General features: G+C 36.7%; 1 protein-coding gene across 10 annotated transcripts in view; it reads right to left on the bottom strand.

Annotated features, from left to right (window-relative positions):
* The window catches only part of LOC106096281 (protein kinase C, brain isozyme), a 189,763-nt gene that overhangs the window by 148,355 nt on the left and 15,427 nt on the right, over positions 1-25,981 (bottom strand). For 4 of the 10 annotated variants that reach the window (XM_013263933.2, XM_013263934.2, XM_013263936.2 and 1 more), the window contains exons 1-2: positions 11,009-11,108; positions 1,869-2,333 (exon numbers count right to left, since the gene is read on the bottom strand). In XM_013263933.2, coding sequence (XP_013119387.1) covers positions 1,869-2,071 — 203 coding nt within the window. In that variant the 5' untranslated portion in view covers positions 2,072-2,333; positions 11,009-11,108. Of the gene's footprint in view, positions 1-1,868; positions 2,334-10,988; positions 11,109-25,981 lie in introns of those variants that run through there. The other 6 variants (XM_059370406.1, XM_059370410.1, XM_059370409.1 and 3 more) reach the window with 3 other exon arrangements.

Genomic DNA, 25,981 nt, shown 5'->3' with positions numbered 1-25,981 from the left:
GCATGCAACATTGTGAAACAGCGAAACGGTCGGTAGAACGGCGAAAATCCTATGAGGGGATCCAGATCTTGAGAAGACGAGGGTATTACTGAAAGGAAGTAAGAAGGAGGTCAGAGTAGCCATTAGTATCATAACGGGACACATAGGACTACGAGTTCACTTATGTAAAATCGGTGCGGGAAGACGATCGGTGCGGTAATGAGACATTGTCATTGCCCGACTTTCGCGTCTAACAGATACCGGTAGCTTGGTGGAGATACAATACCAGACATGAACCAGTTTAGGAGAGTGGTATTGAAGACAATTAAGGATTGTGTAAGTAGCACTGAAATCCTGACTTTAAAATTTTCTTTTTAGAGGTTATTTTATAGTTTTTAGAGCGCACAACAAGCCGATTACTGCGTTGGATGTATGTCCATAGTGGCATGGAGCGGATTAATATCAGCATCCTCTTTTCAACATAGCCTATTATTGGGTTGCCCAAAAAGTAATTGCGGCGTTGACAAATTTTTTCACAGCTTCTGACTCTGTAATTGCATTCTTTCTTCCGTCAGTTATCAGCTGTTACTTTTAGCTAGCTTTAGAAAAAAGTGTAAAAAAAAGTATATTTGATTAAAGTTTACTCTCAGTTTTATTAAAAATGCATTTACTTTTTTTTTTGAAAAAATCCGCAATTACTTTTTGGCAACTCAATATATATCAATGAAATTTGCAACAATGATTTGCAATGGGCTTCGCCATGTCCGATCCGAATATAATTCAGATTGGGCCATATTTGAATATGACTTTCACATATATCCATCTACAGCTTCAGAGTCTTAAGCCCATAAATGAAGCATTTATTACTTTATATCGCTAAAATTTGGAACTCTGAGTTGTACCAGACCCCACTATGTCCGAACAGAATATGATCCTGATCGGATTATATTTCGATATAGCTGCCATATAGGCTTTTCTTCCAATCCAAAGTCTTAATCCCACAAAAGGTGATTTAGCTGAAATTCATCAAAGTGAAAAAATCAACACGGCTCAATATTTTCAATATTTCCAACATTGAACGAGGCAATCTTGGTTTGAGACATTAATGAGTTTATTGAGATTGCCTGCTGCTATTATGCCTGTTACGGTACTTGTGGTTAACTTGTTTCATAGTTAACCTAACCCTTTGCCATATAAACATATAGGTCATACGCTTCGATTATGTATTTTAACCAGTAACCCTTATCAACTGCAAACAGCGGTTGTGAAGGCTGAACAATTTTCCCTAGGTTCATTGTATAGCTGGCCAAAGTTTCTCGTTGTACTTGACCTGATTAGGTCTTCTTCGGTTTGTATTGTTTTGTTTTTCCCTTTTTGGATTATTTCAAATCCCATTTTCTTGCATAGAAGCTTGAAGCTACCCCCTTTGAGAATTTTGTCTGGCTTCTCGCGGTTTTCTAAAGACTAAACTGAACTTATTTACATAATTAGTTACATACAAAAAAAAAAAAAAAAAACAAAAACTACAGACTACGACGTAGGCAGATTGTCTGACGCGTAACTAACTACCTCGAGCTCCCCCAGCCTAAGCCTATTGCTCATGAATAAATGCAAAAAAATGCCAAAGCAAAAACGCTACAGAAAGGAATGTCGTACAAATAACAACAAAAAAAAAGGCAAAACAAATACCCACAATTATAAGGTGTTTGGGAGACAAGTGTACAAACAAAGCCCCCACACAATTAATTAGGGCTGATGACAGTGTCAAGCGTTTAATTGATTAGAGAATTTTTTATTATCCATATTTGGGTGATAAAATGTTTTGTTTGATGGATGAGAAGGGAGGAAGGGAATACTTTGAGAATTTTGGAGCTCTCTCACTCACTTACCATATGAAATCTTTGCAGTGTGAACAGAAAGTTGGTTGCTTGAAGAAGCGCGGTATGAAGCAGTGATCCTTGACATTAAAAACATTCTTCTTCTTGAGGGCACCTTTGCGAAGGCGAGACTTCATTTTATTCTCGGCCACAGGTTCATCCCCCGAAGCCTGGGCTTGTTGGTCGCCATTATTTTCGCTGTTGTTTTCAGACATGATTTTTGTTCTTATTTTTTTTTTTTTTACAAGTTGAAAGGTTTTAATTTTTTTTAGGTTTTTGTTTTTAAATGCTGTCTTTGGTTGGTTTTTTTTTGTTATATTTCTTTCCTCTGATGTATTAATGAATTTGTTGTTGAGTGCTGTTGCTTTATGTTTGGTATATTGATTTTTTTTTGTTGTTTTTATTTTAATTATCTATATATCCATTATTGTTGAGTTTTAATTGCATTCCCATGGGGTTTTCTTTCTATTCTTCAAACTAGGAAAAAATAAATTAAAAAAAAAATAATAAATATTAAAACAATTAAAATATTGTTTTTTAGTTATAGTTGTTGTTGTTAAATGTTTTGTTGATTTTGAGAGTTTTGTTGTGATTTTATCTTAATTGGATGTGTCATTAATTTTGTTTTTGTTAAAGTTGGTTCATGTGCACATATTTTCTTTATTTTTAGTTTTTAGTTAATTAACGCGTTTATTTTTAGTTTTTTTTTTTTAATTGCTGCCCCAACATCTCCTTTGAATGTAGCGGATTTTCAATTAAGCTCACAGATTCTTTTTATGTATTTTTAATTATTATTATTTTTGCGCCATTTTCCCCTCCATATCACTTGCCATGGTAACTCCTCATTAAACGATAGCTTGGCTTGACTCATTTCAACACCAAAGCTCTTGTGTTTGGCTTTTGAGTGTCTTATCAGAGAAGACTTTGCCAAACTATCACATAACCATGAATAGAGGAGCATGGAAACTTTTTATCGTTGCTTTAGGTAACTAAAGAGGGAAACATTTGGCTTTTGCCTTGGTCCCTGAAGGAGATGCTCTAAGAACATGTTCCAGAGTTTGGTAAATGGTATTCATAAATTTATAGCGCTCAAGGGTTTGATATTTATGTGATGAAATTTAAAGGTATTGTTGTTTTAAAGAAAAGTTTTATTTGTACATAAGGGCTTGCAATTAAGCTGAAAAGTCTGGTGATGCTGACCATATAATTCCCTACACTTACCCTATAAGTGTAAATGTGCCTCTATGTTTGGTTCTCAATTTAATTGTATGGGCTTCGGTAATAAAATGAACGAAGAAATAAAATGAACGACCGTATTGAATGGTGTCTAGAACAGAACCCCTCTTTATTTCTTACAAAAACTATCTTAACACCTAATATATTGGGTTGCCCAAAAAGTAATTGCGGATCTTTTAAAAGAAAGTAAATGCATTTTTAATAAAACTTAGAATGAACTTTAATCAAATATACTTTTTTTACACTTTTTTCTAAAGCAAGCCAAAAGTAGCAGCTGATAACTGACAGAAGAAAGAATGCAATCACAAGCCGTTGAAAAAATTTGTCAACGCCGACTATATGAAAAATCCGCAATTACTTTTTGGGCAACCCAATACAATTAGACTTCTACAAACTGTACTATCTCAAATATCTAAGGACAACAAATACAACACACATTGGGTGCTATTTCCATCCACAGGATATGTACATAGTGAACTAGCCACCTTACTTTACTTTAATTGGTTATGACAGAATATTTGTTCCCCTAGCCGAACGTAGAATAGCGTTCCAAGCGCCTCGATCTTCTGCGCTCATTCTAAAATCTCTGACACCAAGTTTCGAGGTGTCTCCCACAACTTGATCTTTCCATTGGGTTTTTGGTCTTCCTGGTTTGCGTGTACCTCCGTGTTTGCCTTCAAAAGACTTTTTTGCTGGAGCTTCATCATCCATTCTGACAACATGACCTAGCCAATGCAGCCGTTATATTTTGATGCGTGTAACTATGCTATCGTCCTCATACAGCTCGTGGTTCATACGTCGCCTATATTCTATTCCCCGTTAACGCAAACTGGTCCATATATTTTACGAATAATCTTTCTCTCAAGTACTCCAAGCACTGCCTCACCTGCTTTCACAAATACTCATGCTTCAGAGCCATATTACAGCACGGATAGTATCGGTGTCTTGAAAAGTGTAATCTTCATCTGTCAAGAGGTGGCATTGTTTCTAAACTGCTTACTTAGTCCAAAGTAGTATCTGTTTGCCAGTATTATTCTTCGCTTTATCTCAAAACTGGTGCCATTTGTTTCGGTTACGGCGATGCCGAGGATGATAAAGTTACTGACTGTCTCGAATTGTGGTTCCCAACTTTCTCCATTTTCTTTATCTGCTCGGTTGTGCAAGGCTTTTTGGGAGTTGAAACCATCCATTTCGTATTATCTCCATTTACTACCAGACCCATTTTCACTGACTCTCTTTGGATTCTTTCAAAGGCTGCAGTTACTACTTCCGGCGACCGACCTATGATATCGATGTCGTCGGCATAGGCGAGTAGCATGTGTTCTCTTGTGATTAGTGTGCCATATCTATTCACATCTGCATCTCGTATAATCTTCTCCAGCGGGATATTAAAGAGATCACGCGATATCGTGAACTAGCTACCTACATTAGTTGAAACACTTGTACTCTTAAGGGTTAAGGGTTAGAAAATCACTCAATGATAAACAATACATTTAAATGCTTACTTCTACCTAAGTGTCCCAACATGTGCTCATTTTGTGATCCAAGGTTTTATCATAGAAATTACCTATATTTTGGTATACATACTATGCACACATGTTTGTTATTTGTTGGCCTATCCTCAACCAAACATACAGAACTGTACATCAAGTAAAGTAAGGAAAAAGTGGAGCGAAGTTGGCTATAACCATAGTCCAGCAATATCTTAAACTGTAGCAATTTAAAAAATTCAATAGAAATATGATCAATCATAAGAGAGTTGTATGTGCCGATCTTCTTAAGAATGAGTTAAGAAAATTAACTCATTATACCAATATTTCTCCAAATTTGACGGACATGGTATATATGCATGTATATATGGGAACTATTTATCACTATGAATATATTTTGATTTACACAATAGATGTCATATAAGAAGACATTGTGCAAATTTTTGAGATCGATAGATGAATGTGGTAATAAAGGCTCTAGAAGTGAAAATCGAGCAAATAATAAAAATCGACTGCAAGTGTACCACAAAGCTCCGTCCTTTCTCCCTCTCTTTTTCTTATTTTCATTTACGATCTACTGATTCAGACTTTGAATCCAATCTACTCATTTACGGATGACAGTAATCTCTGTCATTCATATTCCTTATGACTATAGGAAGAGTCTCCATGAGATTGAAGACAGGAGGCGGATTATGGATAATACACTCCGTCAGAACTTGTTGACCATTTCAGAGTGGGGACGAATCAACAGAGTAGATTTTAATGCACGCAAGACGCAGTGCTGTTTGTTGTCTCACAAACGATTCGCTGACTCTTTACAATCGTCAATAACTTTCGACGGCATGAATATTAGGCAATCAAATGCTGTTGATGTTCTGGGTATGGGAATACAATGTGATGCTCGTTGGGCAAAACATGTATTCGAAGTATCGAAAGAAGTAGCAAGAACTACTTCACTTCATCTGATCTTCTGAACATCTTCACTACCTACATCAGGCCGAAGATGGAATACAACACCCATGTATGTGTCGGTGCTCTGAAGACATCTTTGAAGCTACTCGACCGTGTCCAGAGGCAAAATATCGATGGCACTATCGATATTTAGTTTTCTGACTGAATATCGATTAATATTTTTCCGATGGATACTAACGGAAAAGCTAAAACTTTTGTAAAATTAGACAAAAATAAGCTATGCGACACTAAATGTATCCCTTAAGATGCATTGCGCCTATAGAGGGCGCAATTAGGCTAACATTTTGTACAATGTTTTTTCTCATGACTTCCAACAGACTATTTTAATATTGGTTTTATTACATTGCTTCCATATAAATCGATTTGCTGATTTTTCGTTCTTATTTTCGTTTGAAATATAGGAGATGGTGATTTTGAGATGATAACGATACTATCGATATTTATTATTGAAACTATCGAAAATATCTGTTGAACCCAGTTCAACAGCATTGAAATGCCCAACTCTGCAACTACTAAGCTCGCGGAGAGCATCCATGAGTTCTCCCCAATTTTCATTTACTTTCCTCTCTTTGAAACACCGAATTTATGCTCGCGAAGAGCGGCTCTTATTTACCTTAATTTTCCCTTGATTATCATTCTTTCCCTTTTAACTTTATTGAAATATAAGTTAGTTAAGTGTATCACTTTAAAGTGTAAAGTTCCAAGTCAATACAGTCCGCTTAAACCAAGGTCCCATTGGCCTCGTAATAAATCACATGAATTGAAATTGACACCACGCGTTTCATTTCATAAAGTTTACTTGCGGTCTCATAGGAGCAAGTGCATCAATTAACCAAGGGAAATAGAAGACCCTGCGATCCATCAACCGCTGATCGAAGGTGTCTCAGCAATATTGAATTTTGTTATTATCGATAGTTTGCCATGCCAACTCTAGACAGTACAGTATTGTTCAATTTGAACACCGTCGCATCGTATTTTGCGTAACACTGTTCTATCGTTACTTTCATAGTGTGTGTGTTCCACTGATATCTGCCTTCGTATTGCTGACGTAAGGTTGTTCGTCAGATATATATTTACAAGACTTGAGGATTCCACACCCGTTTGTGATTGATTGCCCAGCTGACCGAACAATGCACTACAGGGATAATTCCTTTTAAGCCCGAACTATTCGTATGTGGAATCGACTTCCGTCAAATATCTTTCCCAGCGACTAGGGCAACCAGAAATTCAAGACAAATGTCAATAATAACTACTCCTCTTTCCTCCCTCCCATTTCTAACTTTCTTTCAGCCAACACAATGCAGTTGAATATAAAGGAAACATCTCCTGGGTGTTGGTTAAATGAAAAAAAAAAAAATGTGATTTCAGATGTTTAGTTTGCACTCTTATAGTTCCTAAAAGCAAAACTTTATAGAGCCAAATTTTTGGTGGTGTTTCCAAGGGGGTCGCCCCAAAACCTAAGCCCGCCAAAAGATTATATAGACCAATCATGACAATACGAGACTCAAAGGAAAGGTATTTGAGATTGAAAAATCAATCTTATATCCAATTGTGGAACCAAATATTTTGGGGGCCTCTTTATTCCCCAAAACACACATAATTCCCAACCATTGCAATATGGGGCATAAATGAAATGTCTTTGGAAGTAGAGCATAGTCTAATCTCTAGATAGCTAACCCCGGTTAAGCTAGTTTTATAAAAAGAATCATATTTGGCAAAATTTTTTATAAAAATTAAAATTTGACAAAATTTTCTATAAAAATTAAATTTTGAGGAAATTTTCTATAAAAATTAAATTTTGACAAAATTTTCTGATAAATTTAAAAAAAAATTTAACACAAAATAAAATATTAAATAAAATTTTAAAAATACTAAAATTTGGACAAAATTTCATAAAAAAGGAATTTTGACAATTTGTAATAAACAAAATTTCTAAGAAGAAAAATTTTAACATTTTCTATAGAAATAAAATTTTTGCAAAAATTTTTAGAAATTAAATTTTGACAAAATTTTCTACAATATTGAAAAATTCTTCCATAGAAACAAAATATTGACAAAAAAATTTGTGTTTGTTTGTTTGTGAGTTTATTTGTTTGTTTGTGTGTTTGTGGGTTTGTAAATTTGTTTGTTCCGTATAGACTCAAAAGCGGCTAAACCGATTTCTTTGAAATTTTCACAGACTGTGGGGAGTTGTCTGGAAGGAGCAATAGGTTACATAATTTTTTGATAACGCGAGGGGGGTAGACCCTCCCCCTTACCCCAAAAGTACTAGCCAAAAATAAAAGTGAACGGATCGGGACAATATGAGGGGCTCAAATGGTATTTGGAAGTAGAATACAAATTTGATATCAAAAGTTAGGTGTAAGTACCTAGGGGGCTGCCCCGGTCATTGGGGATTGCAAATGCACCATATCGGTTCAGATTTAGATATAGGTCCCATATAAACAGATCCCCCGATTTGACTTCTTGAGCCTTTGGAAGCCGCAATTTTTGTCCGATTTGGCTGAAATTTTGCATGCGGTGTTCTGTTATGACTTCCAACAACTGTGCTAAGTACGGTCCAAATCGGTCCAGAACCTTATATAGCTCCCATATAAACCGATCTCCCGATTTGACTTCTTAAGCCCCTGGAACCCGCAATTTTTGCTCGATTTGGCTGAAATCTTGCACATAGTGTTCTCTTATGACTACCAACAAATGTGCCGAGTACGCTTCAAATCGGTCAGGAATCTGATATAGCTCCCATTTAAACCGATCTCCAGATTTGATTTCTTGAGCCCCGGAAAGCCTCAATTTCTGTCTAATTTGGCTGAAATCGTGCACATAATGTTCTCTTATGACTTCCAACAACTGTGCTAAGTACGGTTCAAATCGGTCCAGAACCTTATATAGCTCCCATATAAACCGATCTCCCGATTTGACTTCTTGAGCCCCTGGAAGCCTAAATTTTCGTCCGATTTGGCTGAAATTTTGTTCTCTTATGACTTCCAACAAATGTGCCAAGTACGGACCAAATCGGTCAAGAACCTTATATAGGTCCCATATAAACCGATCTGCCGATTTGACTTCTTGAGGCCCTGAAAGCCTCAATTTTTGTCCGATTTGACTGAAATCTTGCACATAGTGTTCTCCTATGACTATCAACAAATGTGCCAAGTACGCTTCAAATCGGTCGGGAATCTGATATAGCTCCCATTTAAACCGATTGCCCGATTTGATTTCTTGAGCCCCGGAAAGCCTCAATTTGTGTCTAATTTGGCAGAAATCGTGCACATAATGTTCTCTTATGACTTCCAACAACTGTGCTAAGTACGGTCCAAATCGGTCCAGAACCTTATATAGCTCCCATATAAACCGATCTCCCGATTTGACTTCTTGAGCCCCTGGAACCCGTAATTTTTGCTCGATTTGGCTGAAATCTTGCAAATAGTGCTCTCTTATGACTTTCAACAAATGTGCCAAGTACGCTTCAAATCGGTCAGGAACCTGATACAGCTCTCATAAAAACCGATCTCACGATTTGACTTCTTGAGTCCCTGGAAGCCGCAATTTGTGTCTAACTTGGCTGAAATCTTGCACATAGTGTTCTCTTATGACTTCCAACAAATGTGCCAAGTACGCTTCAAATCGGTCAGGAACCTGATATAGCTCCCGTATAAACCGATTTTCCGATTTGACTTCTTGAGTCCCTGGAAGCCTCAATTTTTGTCAGATTTGGCTAAGACTTTGCAGATAGTGTTCCGTTATGACTTTCAACAACTGTGCCAAGTACGGTTTAAATCGATCTATAACCTGATATAGCTCTCATATTTCAGCAGAATCCATTGTTAATTTTAATGTTAGTATGTTTGTCTGATATACTAAACTTTCTAGGAACTCACACCCGTTTTGTAATTGTAACATAACTTGCAATGTTTCAACTGAATGGAAAATATTTTTCCAATAAAATTCCGAATAAATAGCTTTATAAGCTCAGAAGATACCGAACAGACACACATACAGATCGATGGACGAACACTTCCATATTTTGCTTGCTCGCAAAAAATTTGCCTAAAATTTTTTACAAAATGTTTACAACACCCTATTTTGGGGATAAGGCCACAGTTACCCACTTTCACACAATTCTCTCAACTTGGAAAAAAGAAGGAAGAAGCAAAAATGCACAAGAATTCTTGTTTTAATTGATATAACGGCGCCGCACAAACACACTCGTAATGAAAAATAGCCTAACTCAGCGGAATACAATGGAATGTCAATGGTGATGGTGATGTCGATGGCGTTGGCGACAGACAGTGGCAACTATAACACCATGCTCGGTACTCGGTGATGATGATGATGGATGAATGAGTGAATGAATGAATGGATGGATGGCACAACGTATTGTTGTATAAGTCGTACGAGGGTGGGGGAGCGTATTTTGTTGTTGCTTGACGGCCACTTTTTTGTAGTTGCTACTACTGCTGTTGCTGCTACTGCTGCGGTTTCATTTATTTACAATAAACACATTGATAATGCCACAAAAGGCATCGAACACAATGCCAATAAAATCAAACAAAAACCAGAGCAACAACAGCAGCTACAACCAACTAATACTAAATCTGTAGTTTTGGTTTTTTTTGTGAATTCTAAAATTATTTCAATCATTTTTGGAAAAATTTTAAGTCGTTAAATTTGAACATGACACAAAGTGCAACAGAAGTATTTTTTTTTTAATTTTTAAAGTAAGACAAGCAGAAAAAAAGAAAAAAACTGTGGCTGGCTTCTTCAAACCCATTCGCAAAGAAGAATAAAATTAGCACAATCAGTTACTGAAGAATGTAAAGATTATTTTTTTTAGTTTTTTTATTGCTTCTGCTAATTTGTTTGAAACTATTGATTGATTTGAATGATATTGATATATCGTTTGTTTTTATCACTATTTTTTTGCTTATTTATTTTTTCGTAGAATTTCCACATTTATCACTTTATTGTTTTCCACTTTTTACATTTTGTTTTTTTCTTTCTTGTTTCGTTGCTTTTTCGATTTATTTTCTAAACATCAATTATTAAATTACACCGTCTTATTGGGGTGTTTGTTTGTGTGTGTGTGTGTTATTGTTGTTGTCGATTTTTGCTCATTTCTGTTCTAGTTGTTACATTTATCGTGCGTTGCTGTTATGGATAATTTCTTTTGTTGTTGTATTTTATATTTTAATTTGTGTTTTACACAGCACACTCGCGTCTCACTCAACGTAGCGCTGTATAGTAGGGTAGGGAGGCATGGAGTAGTAATGGCTAGCCTGCTTGCTATGCAATTTTTATTTTTTTAATTTTAATTTTTGTATGGAAACATTGATGACAGCAGCGATCTTGTTTTGTGTTTCTTTCTATCTTTCACAATTTTCTTTTCTTTTCTTAAACAATCAACAAGAAAAAATAAAAAAAAATGTGGTACTTGACGGGGCGACTACATACACGTCCGTTTGGCTCCACAATTCGCAACGTTGTGAAAAGTTTTTTCGTTGGATACCTTTGACTACGCGCTCAGTTCAGTTCAGTTGAGTTCATTTCAGTTGCGGTGTGTTTGTGTGTCCATCAGTCAGTCAGTGGCATTCTATGTGCCAAGTTAGTGACCCCCCCACCCACCCATCATGCATCACCAAACTTGCTAGCGTGGTGAAAATCTTTGGTATTTGTGATTTTTCTCAGATTTTCTGTGTGATGAAGAGCTTTAAGGGTAGCAAAAAGCTTTATGTCTTAGTCTCACATTATTGCCCTGCTATAACTGCTCTCTCACGGCGTAACAAAGTTCTACTTCTCTCACTGGATCTCTGGCACTTTTATGCATAGTTGTAAATTTTGTAAAGGGGTTGTTAATTGGTGACAGAGTTGCCGCAGAATCAAGTTTAGTAAAATTTTGTAAATAAAATATAACAAAAAACAAACCAAAACAAAACAAAACAAAACAAAACAAAACAAAACAAAACAAAACAAAACAAAACAAAACAAAACAAAACAAAACAAAACAAAACAAAACAAAACAAAACAAAACAAAACAAAACAAAACAAAACAAAACAAAACAAAACAAAACAAAACAAAACAAAACAAAACAAAACAAAACAAAACAAAACAAAACAAAACAAAACAAAACAAAACAAAACAAAACAAAACAAAACAAAACAAAACAAAACAAAACAAAACAAAACAAAACAAAACAAAACAAAACAAAACAAAACAAAACAAAACAAAACAAAACAAAACAAAACAAAACAAAACAAAACAAAACAAAACAAAACAAAACAAAACAAAACAAAACAAAACAAAACAAAACAAAACAAAACAAAACAAAACAAAACAAAACAAAACAAAACAAAACAAAACAAAACAAAACAAAACAAAACAAAACAAAACAAAACAAAACAAAACAAAACAAAACAAAACAAAACAAAACAAAACAAAACAAAACAAAACAAAACAAAACAAAACAAAACAAAACAAAACAAAACAAAACAAAACAAAACAAAACAAAACAAAACAAAACAAAACAAAACAAAACAAAACAAAACAAAACAAAACAAAACAAAACAAAACAAAACAAAACAAAACAAAACAAAACAAAACAAAACAAAACAAAACAAAACAAAACAAAACAAAACAAAACAAAACAAAACAAAACAAAACAAAACAAAACAAAACAAAACAAAACAAAACAAAACAAAACAAAACAAAACAAAACAAAACAAAACAAAACAAAACAAAACAAAACAAAACAAAACAAAACAAAACAAAACAAAACAAAACAAAACAAAACAAAACAAAACAAAACAAAACAAAACAAAACAAAACAAAACAAAACAAAACAAAACAAAACAAAACAAAACAAAACAAAACAAAACAAAACAAAACAAAACAAAACAAAACAAAACAAAACAAAACAAAACAAAACAAAACAAAACAAATGCCATTCAATATACGAATACAGCAGAAAATGTTTGCCATTGTTGCAAAAAAATTGCTACTTTCCCATTTACAGGAGATTACCTGCTTTTACTTTAAACCATTTCTCTGAGTGTAACTTTTTTTTTGTAATATTTTTGTCCCTCTGTCTATCGCAAGCACGCTAACTTTCGAAGGAGTACAGCTAGCCGCTTGAAATTTTGCAAAAATTCTTTTTATTAGTGTAGGTCGGTTGGGATTGTAAATGGGCCATATCGGTCCATGTTTTGATATAGCTGCCACATAAACGGAACATGGATTGTGATATCTTGAGTCACTAGACTGCGCAATTCTCATCCGATTTGACTGCAATTTTGCATGATCTGTTTTGTTATGACTTTCAACAACTGTGCTACGTATGGTTGGAATCGGCTCATAACCTGATATAGCTGTCATTTAAACCGATTTGGGATCTTGACATCTTAAAAGAGTGCTAAGATTGGTTAAGTTTGAATTATTTTGATCTCAAAGAGTCATATCGGGCTATCGGTACTAAGGGGGACATATATTAGCATATTGACCGATTCGGATAAAACTTGGCGCTGATGTTGTTAGCGATAAGATAGGGTTTTGGGCCAAATTTCAGCCAAATCGGTTGAAAATTGAGGCTTCTATGCAAATCTGAACAGATGTATCCAATTTGCAATCCCCAACGACCTACATCGACCTTAGAAGTATCTGTCCAAATTTTCAAACGGCTAGCTTTACTCGTTTGACCGCTATCGTGATTTCGACAGACGGACGGAGGGAAATGGCTAGATCGACTCAGAATGTCGAGACGATCCAGAATATATATACTTTATGGGGTCGCAGATCAATATTTCGAGGTGTTATAAACAGAATGACTAGATTAGTATACCCCCATCCTATAGTGGTGGGTATAAAAATATAGTTTAATTTTTTTAAAATGCTAGTTCGAATTTGTCATAAGTCATCAATTTTAGAAAACTCGAAACCGAACCGAAGCTTTTCTGAAAATTGCATTTGATGGTTTCTATATTTTTAAAACAAAAGCGAAATATGGTCATAGATCTACTACTTTGGGCTACATGCATGAATTTATGGTAAGTGCATTGAAATGGACTTTACTGCGCTTAATATATTTTTGCGTTTTTTAATTTAATTTTTTTTTTTATTATCTAAATTTTTTTTTTTTAATTTTTCTTAATTCTATAATTGTTTTTAAATGTTTTGTTATTATTTTTTTTTTGAACTTAATTTCTTTTTAATAATTTTAATTTAATAATTCTATGCTTATATAAAAGCTCTAAATAGCGAATATGTGAAATTTCGTAAAAATCGGACAAGGAATTCAGGATAAGATATTAAAGGTTTAAAAAAGAAAGAAAGTTCTTTGAAATTTATAGAGAGTTTTTTTATTTGATCACAAATATGTAAAACATTTCGAAGAAATTTCGTTATATTTAGATTTTATCATGAATTATTGTTGTTGATTAATTGAAGATGGCAACCCTGCTCTGTAGGTTATCCAAGGGGTTGTGTAATATTCACCAACAGGGGTTTGTTAAGGCAAAGCACACGAAGAGCGCCTATAGCAGATATTTTGCATGATTTGTACTTTGTCTCTTTCTCTCCCTCTCTCTCTCTCTCTTTGAGAGAAAATATGTTTTAGAGAGTTTATGCTAAAAATTGTTTTTTCTCTTTTCTTGCACCTTCTTAGAAACGTGTGGTGGATTTTTGCAATCCATGTAACAATTGTTGTTGCTGCTGCTTAAGTCGTTTGTTTTCGCTTTGGTTGTTGTTATTATCATAAATACAAGCAACACGTTATTCATATTTACTCGCATTTGAATTTTGTTGATATTGTTTTTTTTTTGCTTTTATTTTTGTTTATACGAGAGCAGCAATACACAGCACAAAAACAAAAAATGAAAACAAAATATTTTCACGTAGAGAGCAAAAACAAACGGCATATTGGCGTTGAACTTTTGGTGATTACAATAATGCACATACATACACACATACTCATTTAACGAAACGCGGGAGCACGAAGTTTTAAAAATGTCTTGACATGGAAGTTTTGAAGCACTTTGTAATAGTGAGCTTAGTCAATTGATTTGTTGCTCCATTGAAGCTGGCGTTGGAGAAATCCTGGGAGTTTCTGGAGAGCAAGATTTTGGTGAACAGTAATGCAAGTAGAGTTTTTTGGTTTAAGAGGACAGTTTACAAATAATTGAAATAATTTTTGTTTTTTTCATACATATACATAAATCCCGGGTTTTGAAGAGAGTACCTATTTTTTATAACAAACTTGCTGAGTAATAGAAGTCATGGATTTTCTTTTACATAATTGTAATTTAGAAAATAAGCTTTTAATTATTTTTTTTTAGATTTTTTAGAAAGAAATTCAAACACTCTTGGTTTTGGTTCTTCATAGTTTGAACTAGAAGTGTGAACGGAACCTTGTCTAATAAGAATTCGTCCAGAGATTATATTCAATGACTAGCCGTTCTAGAAGAATATAAATAAACTATTTAATTATTTATTAAATGAATAAATTTATATGAAATTCAGAACATTAAAATAGAATGTTAAAAAATAACAACAAGGGAAGGCGCGATAAGTTCGGCCTGGCCGGATCGTATATACCTTGCATCATGGATGGCACATTCTTAGAATGACTTTTTCAAATTTATAGAAGATAGATCCACAGATACCTATGAATCGTGCTTTTCATGACTAATAGAAGTGATTAAAAATAGCACGTTTAAATTTTGCCCCCTAGAGGCCAAATAAGTCAAATAGGGCCATCGGAATATATGAGATAATATATCAGGTTATGAACCTATTTGGACTATTCTTGTCACGGCTGTTAGAACCCTTAGCAAAACTTTAAATTCTAAATTTTGGGGAAATCGGGTGCTAATTGCGCTTTCTGTTTTCCAATTTTGATGTAAAGAGAGTACAAAATGGTACCAACTACAGCACTATTATTACGTTTTCTTCCACTTCTGATAAGATTACTACATATCGCATTTTGTACAACATAGCAAATAGCTCTATTCTAGCTGCCGACTTTCGCTTTGGATGTAGATATGCTGTTTCGTACAACTTTGCACTATTTTTCGTTTAACGATGTACGAAATTTGGTAAAATCATTAAGTCTCTCATCATATATTTCCTAGTTGTACCCACATTGCGATCTAGCTCAATCTGTAAAGAAAGTACTAAATGGTACCAATTGCGGTATGTTTCCTGCCGTTTCTGAAACTATTTTTTAGTTTTTTCCATCTAAGCCAAATTTCGAATGTCTAGCTCTATCCCATCGTCCCATGCGAAATTTACTTTCTAAGTCTTTTTTGGTACGTTTTTGTACCAAAATGTACAATTGTCCAAATGTACCACAATTCTGATCTTTAGCTCAATTTACAAAGAAAGTACCAAATAGTACCAAATTCGGAACTAAACGTACTATTAAACCATCTTCCGGTACGATTTTAAGATTTTTTCAAACAAATCTTTTTTTTTCTAGATGCTCGTTAATTTGGGCGCAAATAATTTCCCATAATTCTATCCCTCTTGGTTCGCCCCAGCCAAATGGTCACCATTTTTACCTTTACCAAATAGCGTCTTATACCGTGCCTATGACCCTTGACCAATATTCGTGTCAAATTTCATGATTCTAACTTTGGACTGCGCGGTAAATAGCCAGTCAGTTAGTCACGCAAAATTAGATCTTCCGATTTTGGATCTCAAGTCCATAAAAGGTGCAGATTTTACTCGTATTGTGATGAAATTCGGTACAGTAGGTTGCAAAAGGTCCATCGATAACCGTGCCAAGTATGGTCGGGATCGAACCATATTTGGTGTATCCAAATAGGGTTCGATCTCATCATATAGACCGATCTTACGATTTAGGGTCTTAAGACTAAAGAGAAGAAGAATTTGTTCCCGATTTTGCTGGAATTCGGAAGAGTGGCTTTTATTAGACCCCTCGATATTCGTATGAAGTATGGGCGACATCGGATCACATTAGGAGTTAGATGTCATATAGATCGGTTTCCCGATTTTGCGGTCTTGAGGCCCCCGAAGATCGATTTTTTACCCGATTTCGCCGGATTTTGGAACAGTGTGTTATATTAGGCCTCTCGATATTCGTGTCCAATTCGGTCGAGAGCGGATCATATTGGGACATATATGGCATATAGATAGGACTCACGATTTTAGGGTCTTGAGCAAATAGAAGTTGCATTTGTTACCCGATTTCGCAGAAATTTAGAGCAGTGTGTAACATTAGATCTCTCGATATTCGTGTCAAATTTTGGCCGAGATCGGACCATATTAGGATATAGATGGGTCTTGAGCCCATGTAAGTTGCATTTTTTAGCCGATTTCACTGGAATTTACAACAGTGTGTTTAATTAGGTATCTTGACATTCGTGTCGAATTTGGTGGACATCAGATCATATTGCGATACAGATCCCGATTTTGGGGTCTTGAGCCCATAGAAGGTGAATTTTTTACCTGATTTCGTAGAATTTTGGAATAGTCGGTTATATTAGACCTTTTGATATTCGTGTCGTGTTTGGTCGACATTCGGATCATATTGAGATATAGATGGCATATAGATCGATCTCCCGAATTTGGGGTCTTGAGCCCATAGAAGGTGCATTTGTTACCCGATTTCGAAGAAATTTAGAACGGTGCGCTGTATTAGGCTTCTCGACGGCACATAGACCGGTTTTCCAATTTGGAATCTTGAGCCCATAGAAGTTGCATTTTTTGCTCGAAATCGCTGGAATTTGGAACAGTGCTATATAATGTCTCTCGATATTCGTTTCGGATTTGGTTGAGGTCGGATCATTTTGGGATATCGATGGTAGATAGACCGATCCCTTGATTTGAGGCCTTGAGGTCGTGGAAGCCCTATTTATTATATGATTTGGCTGCACGTAGTGTTGTTTTAGGACCTCCAACATGATAAGTATGGGCTACATGGGTCAATTGCCTGATATAGCTCCCATAAATTCCGATCTCCCGATTTGACTTTTTGAGCCCTTAAGAGCCACGGTTTTGTCCGATGTGGCTGAAGTGTTCTGTTAAGAATAGTGCAGGTAGTGTTCTGTTAAGACTTCCAGCAATTGTTCCAAATACGATCCAAATCGGTTTGTAACCTGTTGTAGCTACCATTCAAACCGATCTTCCGATCTTATGACTTCAAACAACCGTGGTTAGAATGGTCCAAATCGATCTATAACCAATCACACGATAAGTCTTCTATGGCGCCACGAAGCTTCAATTTTGTCTGAATAGGCAGACATTTTTTACTTGTACCCTTCTACTAAGTTCGTGTGTGTAAGTTGCTGGTAGTGGGTGGGAAGCCCATCGGACTCGCCTAGACTGAAGTTAGCTTATTTTTCTTATTATATTTTTGTTTGTGAAGTCTAGTTAGTACTGAAACCAGCCATTCTTCATTTTGCCTTTGTTGTTAAGCCCCATTTCATTCAATTTCCTTTCAGCCCAGCTCTTTTTCTTCTTTTTTTTAATTATAATGTATTGCTTTGTAATTGTTTTAACAAAAAACAAAATACGTAAATTAACAAAATGTCCCAGTAATGCAAAGTTTATGGCCAATAATTGCTTATTCCATAAACAAGTTACCACAGCGTAATATTTTATTGTAGCACGCTTTTTGAAGTCATCATTTTTGTTATCAAATTTCTTGAAAAATACATAATGACAATGTGTTTGGCATCTAGTTACTGGTTATTCGTGAATTTCGTGTATCACATTTCAAATCTTGTACAAGTCAAATAAATGTTGTACAACACAAAGAGAATGATTTAAATAGGCGGCAATAAATGCAGACATTCGAACTAAATTTGAATATTATTTCAAATTACCCTGCTGTCAATGATATTAAAGCGAATTATTAACAACGCAGAGGAATATAGTAAAAAATTACGAAAAAAACGGTGTTGAAGAACATTTGCATGGCACGACAATCATTATTATTGAGACGATCATTAATAAGACGCGACAGTAGGCTAATGAGCATTTAGGTAATACAGATGCATAGTCCTATCTGAGGTTGTTGTACTTTCTCGAACATATGAGAAAAAGCCGTTCGTCCAGGCTAAGCTTCTTCTCAAAAATTGAAGTAACTCATTGCATATATGTGTAGAGAAAAAGTTCAAGTTCAAGTATCAGCAATAGTGTATAAAGTGTATGTACCGAAAAGTACTTAATTTTACTTTGATCCTCTAACAAAAAGAATTGTCTGTTTGCGCTCTTTAATGTTGATCTTTTAATATTAAGATTTTCCTGATTTTTCGAACATGTTCCAGCTCGTGATTATATTCAATGCTTTCTATTCAAAGAATACCATAGCAAAGAACTTCCAACAGTTAGGCAAGTGTGTGCTGTTTTCGAAACACCTTGACTGGCATGGTGGATCGTGATTTCTGATACGTCATGTATCTTCACCAACTCCTTTGTCAAATTAATTAAGGTGCTCTACTTACCCAACTACTATTGAGTACGGTGAAGAGCACCTTTTTGTTTCGAAACAGTGCTCAATGAGATCTATAACTCTCCTTAGCACAGTAGGAGTGAAGAAAGCCTTAATTTCCACTCTTTTAATACAAACTAATCATCAATGTTAAGAGCAACAAACGCATAAATTTGACAACTGTGTTGATGAAGATACATGGTGTATCAGAAATCACGATCCACCATGCCAGTCAAAGTGTTTTGAGAATAGCACACACTTAACTGGGTTAGGTTAGGTTTAATTGGCAGTCTGCCATCAGACTCACTTAGACGTTTTCGTCCATTGTGATACCACAGGAACACAAGAAGGAAGATGCCTTCTAGTTCTTACCGTTGAACCATCCAGATCGCTTTTAAAAGCCCAACAATTTGCGAATGTTCACATCCGCTAAATCAGATAGGTTCTCAAAGAAATAAGAACCTAAAGTGGAACTCCTTCTGACTGCTAGTGCGGGAGACACACACAGAAGGTGTTCTGTAGTCTCTTCTTCTTCGATGCACAGCTTCTGCAAAAGTCGTTGTTATCTGTCTGCATGTTTTCCGATTAGACAGTGACCTGTCATGATGAATGACAGGTCACACAGAGATTTGGAATGCTCGCAGCCCCCTTTTTGTGACCATCAATCATTCATTGTCCCTCGGCCCTGGAGCTGAAAACTTAGCTTACATGTCGCTAGAGGCATACCCACAGATTCCAATATTCCTGGAATGTAAAGGGTAGTTCCTATTCTCGCAAGCTCGTCCGCTTTACATTTCCCTGGGATATCTCTGTGACCCAGCACACAGAATAGATGAATTTTGAACTGTTCAGCCATCTCGTTGAGAGATCTGCGACAGTCGAGGGCGGTTTTTCTTCAGGGATTTAATGGCTATCTGAGAAGATATTTACGCCAATCGTTGTAATGACATTATATCTTAGCCATTCCATCACTTCCTTAATTGCAAGGCTTTCCGCTTGATATACACTGCAGTGATGGGGTAACCTTTTCGATATGACCAGTTCTAGATCTTTAGAGTATACAAAGCGCACCGGTCGTGTAGTTTGGAATTCATCCGTATAGAAGTCTATGTAACTTTTATTACCAGGAATATTGTATTGGGTTGCCCAAAAAGTAATTGCGGATTTTTTATATAGTCGGCGTTGACAAATTTTTTCACAGCTTGTGACTCTGTAATTGCATTCTTTCTTCTGTCAGTTATCAGTTGTTACTTTTAGCTTGGTTTAGAAAAAAAGTGTAAAAAAAGTATATTTGACTAAAGTTCATTCTAAGTTTTATTAAAAATGAATTTACTTTCTTCTAAAAATTCCGCAATTACTTTTTGGGCAACCCAATAGTTCCAATCGGTTCTATCAGGGGGCAGTACTTTTTATCAAAAAGCGGCACAGGTAGGGTGTAATCCACACTGTCTGGAACATCGAATATTGTATCAAGGATAACACAGTGTCCGTAGTCGCCGCATGACCAATGAGAAAGCTCAATTAACCCGACGGCAGTGGTCGCTGGAATTTAGGTAGCCACAATGTCCAGAGGCATTAGATGTAGCATTAAATTCAGTGCATCAGATGGTGTCGTCCTCAGTGTGATGATGAGGCTGTGATGCACAAACAAGACATCCTTTTTATCCGAGTGGATATTGAATAGTAAGTGGACTTTTGAAGCGCCGTCCACCAGACCAAAACACCATATAGCACTATAGGTCTGACAACTGCAGTATATACCCAATGCATGACACGCGGTCTAAACCCCCAACTTTTGCCAATGGCTCTCTTGCAGCTGATTATTGTAGTTATCTTTAGCTATGTTATTCGATACGGTCTTGCAACATATCTTTTAGTATGGATAGGTAGAGGGTTGGCAGAGTTAGTTGACAGAGGAGCATATCATAATCTTAACTGCATGGATTCTTTCTTTCTAAATTTCATATTCATTGAGTTGCTTGAGTGCAAGCTTTTTTCTTCGTCTTTCTTTCAGAAATGAACTATTTTCTTGCTTTTTGATTAATTTACTATTATGATTTGCCACAATTGTGCTCATATGCCGCCTATAATTTTTATTTTTCACCTTAGAATGTTTACATTGGGCCATGATGTTTATGGCTTTTGCAATAAAACTATCAAAGTAAGTTACTCATTGCCTTGGCATACGGCTCCTATTGTAGTAGCATGGGGGAGGCTAATAAAAGTAGGCTGATTTAATGCCTGCAGTGCAAGAATACAAATCAAGCATTTAAATTTTCTTTTGAACAAAAATGTTTAACAAAAATAAGAAAAAGAAAATCATAGCCGCTTTAATAATGGATGATGGATTTTTTGCACATGAGACAGGGAACACAAACAAGCATTAGTTTTAATTGAGTTTTCATAGAGGGTGCGGGGTGATTGTCTTGCACAGCTTGTTTAGAGGAAAATGTGTGAACAAAATGAAAACTCGTTTTTGAAAAAATTACCAATTATGTCATATTAGAACAGGTATTAAATGCCATTTTGGTTTAGTTTTTTTTTTCATATTTGTTGTTTATTTTGCTTATTTATTGTTAACTATCTGATTTTAAGAGAACAGATCTCAAAATTTATTTGAACTGTATAAAATGAAAAGTTTGTTACGTTGTAAACCAAATGAATGGCTTTGCGGTTAACTGAAGGTTAATGAGAGTAGCTGCTAACTGCAAGTTATCTTTGGGTGATTGTATGTGTGTTGCCAACCACATGCAGGTATCCATTTCGCATCTATTTCATTGGAACTGAAACTTTAAACGTCGGTGGCTGTGGAATCCATTAAGTAAATTAGCCAAATATGAATATGCCTGGTGGCTTCGCTGTCCCCGATGGTACACCCTATTGTGGTCATTCCAGAATTATGTCTACTGTGTGTGTATCCCGCTCTAACAGTCAGAAGAAGACCTTGTGCTATATGTGCGTAATGATATGGTGTTCCATAGGCAGCAACACTTGGGCTCACAAGATCCGGAATTTAATTCTATTTTGGATTAAATTTAGGATTGGAACACACGTACCTTCGGATTTATATATAGAAATCCAAACTGGGAAAGGGAGGTTTCCTTAAGCGGCTTTGACTCCCTTTCTGACTCAATAAATACAATCTTAGAGGATTTTCCGGACAGTGAAATCGTTGTTGCTGGTGATTTCAATGCCCACATCTCCTTTGGACTTTTCTATTCGAGACATACGACTCCGGAGGGTCAATACGCCGAGCTAATTGCCGCGCAGAATGGCCTGATGCAACATGTGAATGAACCGACACACATTTCATGTGTCGATGGGTACCATGGGTAAATTACACTCTTGACCTATTCTTAACTTCGCACCCTGAAAAGTATGTAGTTAATGTCCTTGCGCCTCTTGGCACTGCGCACACATTTCATGTGTCGAAGGGTACCAACATAACACTCTTGACCTATTCATAACTTCGCACCCTAAGAGGTATGTAGTTAATGTCCTTGCGCCTCTTGGCACTGCGCACTGCACCATTTTAGCGTGCGGTCAATTTTTGTATACGAAAGAGCACGTTGGGCTGAGCTCAACGAATTTTTCCAGCATTTTAATTGGAAACTTTGTTTTCTAAACCGATACGTTAATGCTGCTACAGAAATGGAGCTGGAAGTAATATTAATGGGAGGGGGCCCCGCTAGCCGAGTTGGTAGAGTGCTTGGTTTACCAGTGCAGGGGTCGTGGGTTCGAATTCCGCCAGAAGCCTTGGTCTGTCGCTACTGTGGTATCACAATGGACATAAAATTGTCTAAGTGAGTCTGTAAAGGACTGCCACTCTTACCTAACCTAACCTAATAGGAATGAGATCATTCATTCCGACTAAGAATTTATCGTTTAAAGGATAAAATTTGGTTTATCCGGCCATGCAGAGATGCTGTCAGATCAAAAGAGGATGCATTTAGGACTTGACGTCTGAACAAAAAAGGCAATACCGAAATGCCGTTCAAACAGACAAGAACTTCGTTTGCCAGAGTACTTAGACACGAAAAGTTTCTTTACGAACAGCGTCTTTGTGCCAAAGTTATAGCTTCTCCGAGGGGAAGAAGGGCTTTTGGTCATTCGTAAAAAAGAGTAAAGGGCAACCCATCGGGAATCCCAACTCTTGTTAAGGTTGATCAGATATTCACTGACCCGATTGAAAAAGCAAATCTGCTGACTGAAATGTTTTGCAGGCTATTCCTCTTTGCCGTTTAGCAATCAACCACTCCCCGTGATTGATAGTGCACCTAGTTCGATGCCTCACATATTTTTTCGAACACGTGGAGTTAAAGGGTCTTTGCGGATCTCGATGTTAATAAATTCCGGGCCCGGGCGGTATATCAACACTTGTCCTTTGTAAGTGTTCTTCGACGCTTGCTCGTCCGCTACGCAACCGTTTTCCATTTTGCTTAACGTGCGGCAGTTTTCCCGGTGCATTGGAAGGTTGCAAAGGTTTAGCCCATTCCCAAAAAAGGTGGGTCGAACAATCCTGCGAATTACCGGCCAATTGTGATATGCTCCGCATTCTCAAAGGTTATGGAGAGTATGGTTAACCATCATCTTGTTAGATACTTGGAGTTCAATGACCTTCTTAGCGACAGACAGTATGGGCTCCGCAGGAGACCTAATGGCATTTTTGTCGGAACGATGGAGTCGCAAAGGTTTAGCCCATTCCCAAAAAAGGTGGGTCGAACAATCCTGCGAATTACCGGCCAATTGTGATATGCTCCGCATTCTCAAAGGTTATGGAGAGTATGGTTAACCATCATCTTGTTAGATACTTGGAGTTCAATGACCTTCTTAGCGACAGACAGTATGGGCTCCGCAGGAGACCTAATGGCATTTTTGTCGGAACGATGGAGTCGCTCTATCCATCAGTTTGGTGAGAGTAAGGTCGTGGCTCTGGATATCTTCAAGGCATTTGATAGGGTCCGGCACGGTGCACTTTTATCAAAGCTTGTCGCTTTTGGAGTCAGTAATAACTTCGTTCGCTTTATATCGAGCTTTCTCAGAGATCGCACTGTGCGAGTTGTTGTAGATGGGTTGTCATCCGATGAGTGTACATTGACCGCAGATGTGTTACAAGGCTTTCCCCTTCCCTTTTTCTTATTTTCATTGACGATCTATTGGGTTAGAGTTCGAATCCAGTCTACTCGTTTGCCGATGACAGTAGTCTTTGTGATCCATATTCATTCGACCATGTGCCCAGGAGGCGCATTATGGATAAGACTCTATCCCAGGATTTGTTACCCATTTCCGAGTGGGTTAGAATGAACCGAGTAGACTTTTAGGAGGCAACCGTAGCGCAGAGGTTACCATGTCCGCCTATGACGCTGAAAGCCTGGGTTCGAATCCTGGCGAGACCATCAGAAAAAATTTTCTGTGGTGGTTTTCCCCTTCTAATGCTGGTAACATTTGTGAGGTACTGTGCCATGTAAAATTTCTCTCCAAAGAGGTGTCGCACTGCGGCACGCCGTTCAGACACGGCTATAAAAAGGAAGCCCCTTATCAATGAGCTTAAATTTGAATCGGACTGCACTCATTGATGTGGGAGAAGTTTGCCCCTGTTCCTTAGTGCAATGTTCATGGGCAAAATTTGCAATTTTACTTTAACGCACAGAAGACGCAGTGCTGTTTCTTGTCTCGCAGTCTGATGCTTTTGATGTTCTGGGCATGAAGATACACTATGATGTCCATTGGTTAAAACACAGATTTGAAGTGTCGAAAGTAGCATTCAAGTGCTTGGGCTTTCTTAAGAGGTGCAAGAAATATTTCACCTCTTCTGATCTTCTCAATATCTATACTACCTACATCAGGCCGAAGATGGAATATAACTCTCATATTAGGGGAGGAGCTCCAAAATCATCCTTGGAGTAAGTTGACCGTGTTCAACGGAGAGCGATGGTGTTGATTGGCGACAGTAGAGTATCCAGCTCTATTGCTTCTTTAAAACATCGTCGAAATGTGGGTAGCGTTGTATTGCTCTATCGTTATTTTTATGGTGTGCTTTCCAGGGATATTCGTCTTCTTATCCTTGACGTTAGGATGTTCACCAGGAATACAAGACTTGCCAGGAACGCACTCACACCCGTTTGTAATTGATTGGCCATTCTCAAAATTGGAATACAGTTTCACCTTGACAGTATATATCGGGTGCCTATAGGATTGTTTTTATTTCTATAGAAAATTTTGTCAAAATTTTATTTCTATAGATTTTTTTTCAGGAATTTTTTTTCTATTCGGGATTTTTCGAACATATTCCAGCTCGAGATCATATTCAATGCTTTCTATTTAAGGAATGGCATAGCAAGGAACTTATAAAAGTTGGCAAATGTGTGTTGTTGTTCAAAACACTTCGACTCGCCGACACCATCTGATGCACTTGCTTAATGCATGTGGATATTGTGACTAGAAAAATGGTTGTGACCACTGTCGCTAGGTTGGAGATAACTGTGTCTTTGGTCAAGCAAAGGCTTGTTAGTATTCCGAAAATTCCCGGCAGAATGAATTACGTATTGTCTGATCCGCTAAATTGCAAATTCAAAATTTTCCCACAAACATTCCATTAAGGAACAGGCAAACTGCTCTTATATCAACGAGTGCTGTCCGAAACAAGTTTAAGCTCCATTGTAAGGGACCTCCTCTGTACAGTGCGTCACAAATGTCGCCAACATTAGGAGGGATAATCACCACAGAAAATTTTTTCGGGTTTTCTTGCCAGTATTCGAATTCAGTCGTATGGTGCCCTACTTGGACATGCTAACTTCATCGACACCGTGGCCACCCTGTCTGAGCCGCTATTTGATATTAAAAAGGTACTGTACCACTGTATTTGTATGGCTGAGTAGACGGCCACTAAAACCCTAAAAGTTCAATTGTAAGGGACCTCCTCTGTACAGTGCGTCACAAATGTCGCCAGCATTAGGAGGGGATAATCACCGTAGAAAAA

Source organism: Stomoxys calcitrans, chromosome 5, assembly GCF_963082655.1.
Source record: "Stomoxys calcitrans chromosome 5, idStoCalc2.1, whole genome shotgun sequence".
NCBI lineage: Eukaryota > Metazoa > Arthropoda > Insecta > Diptera > Muscidae > Stomoxys > Stomoxys calcitrans.
The sequence above is the reverse complement of the archived record's forward strand: the minus strand, read 5'-3'. Positions and strand labels throughout refer to the sequence as shown.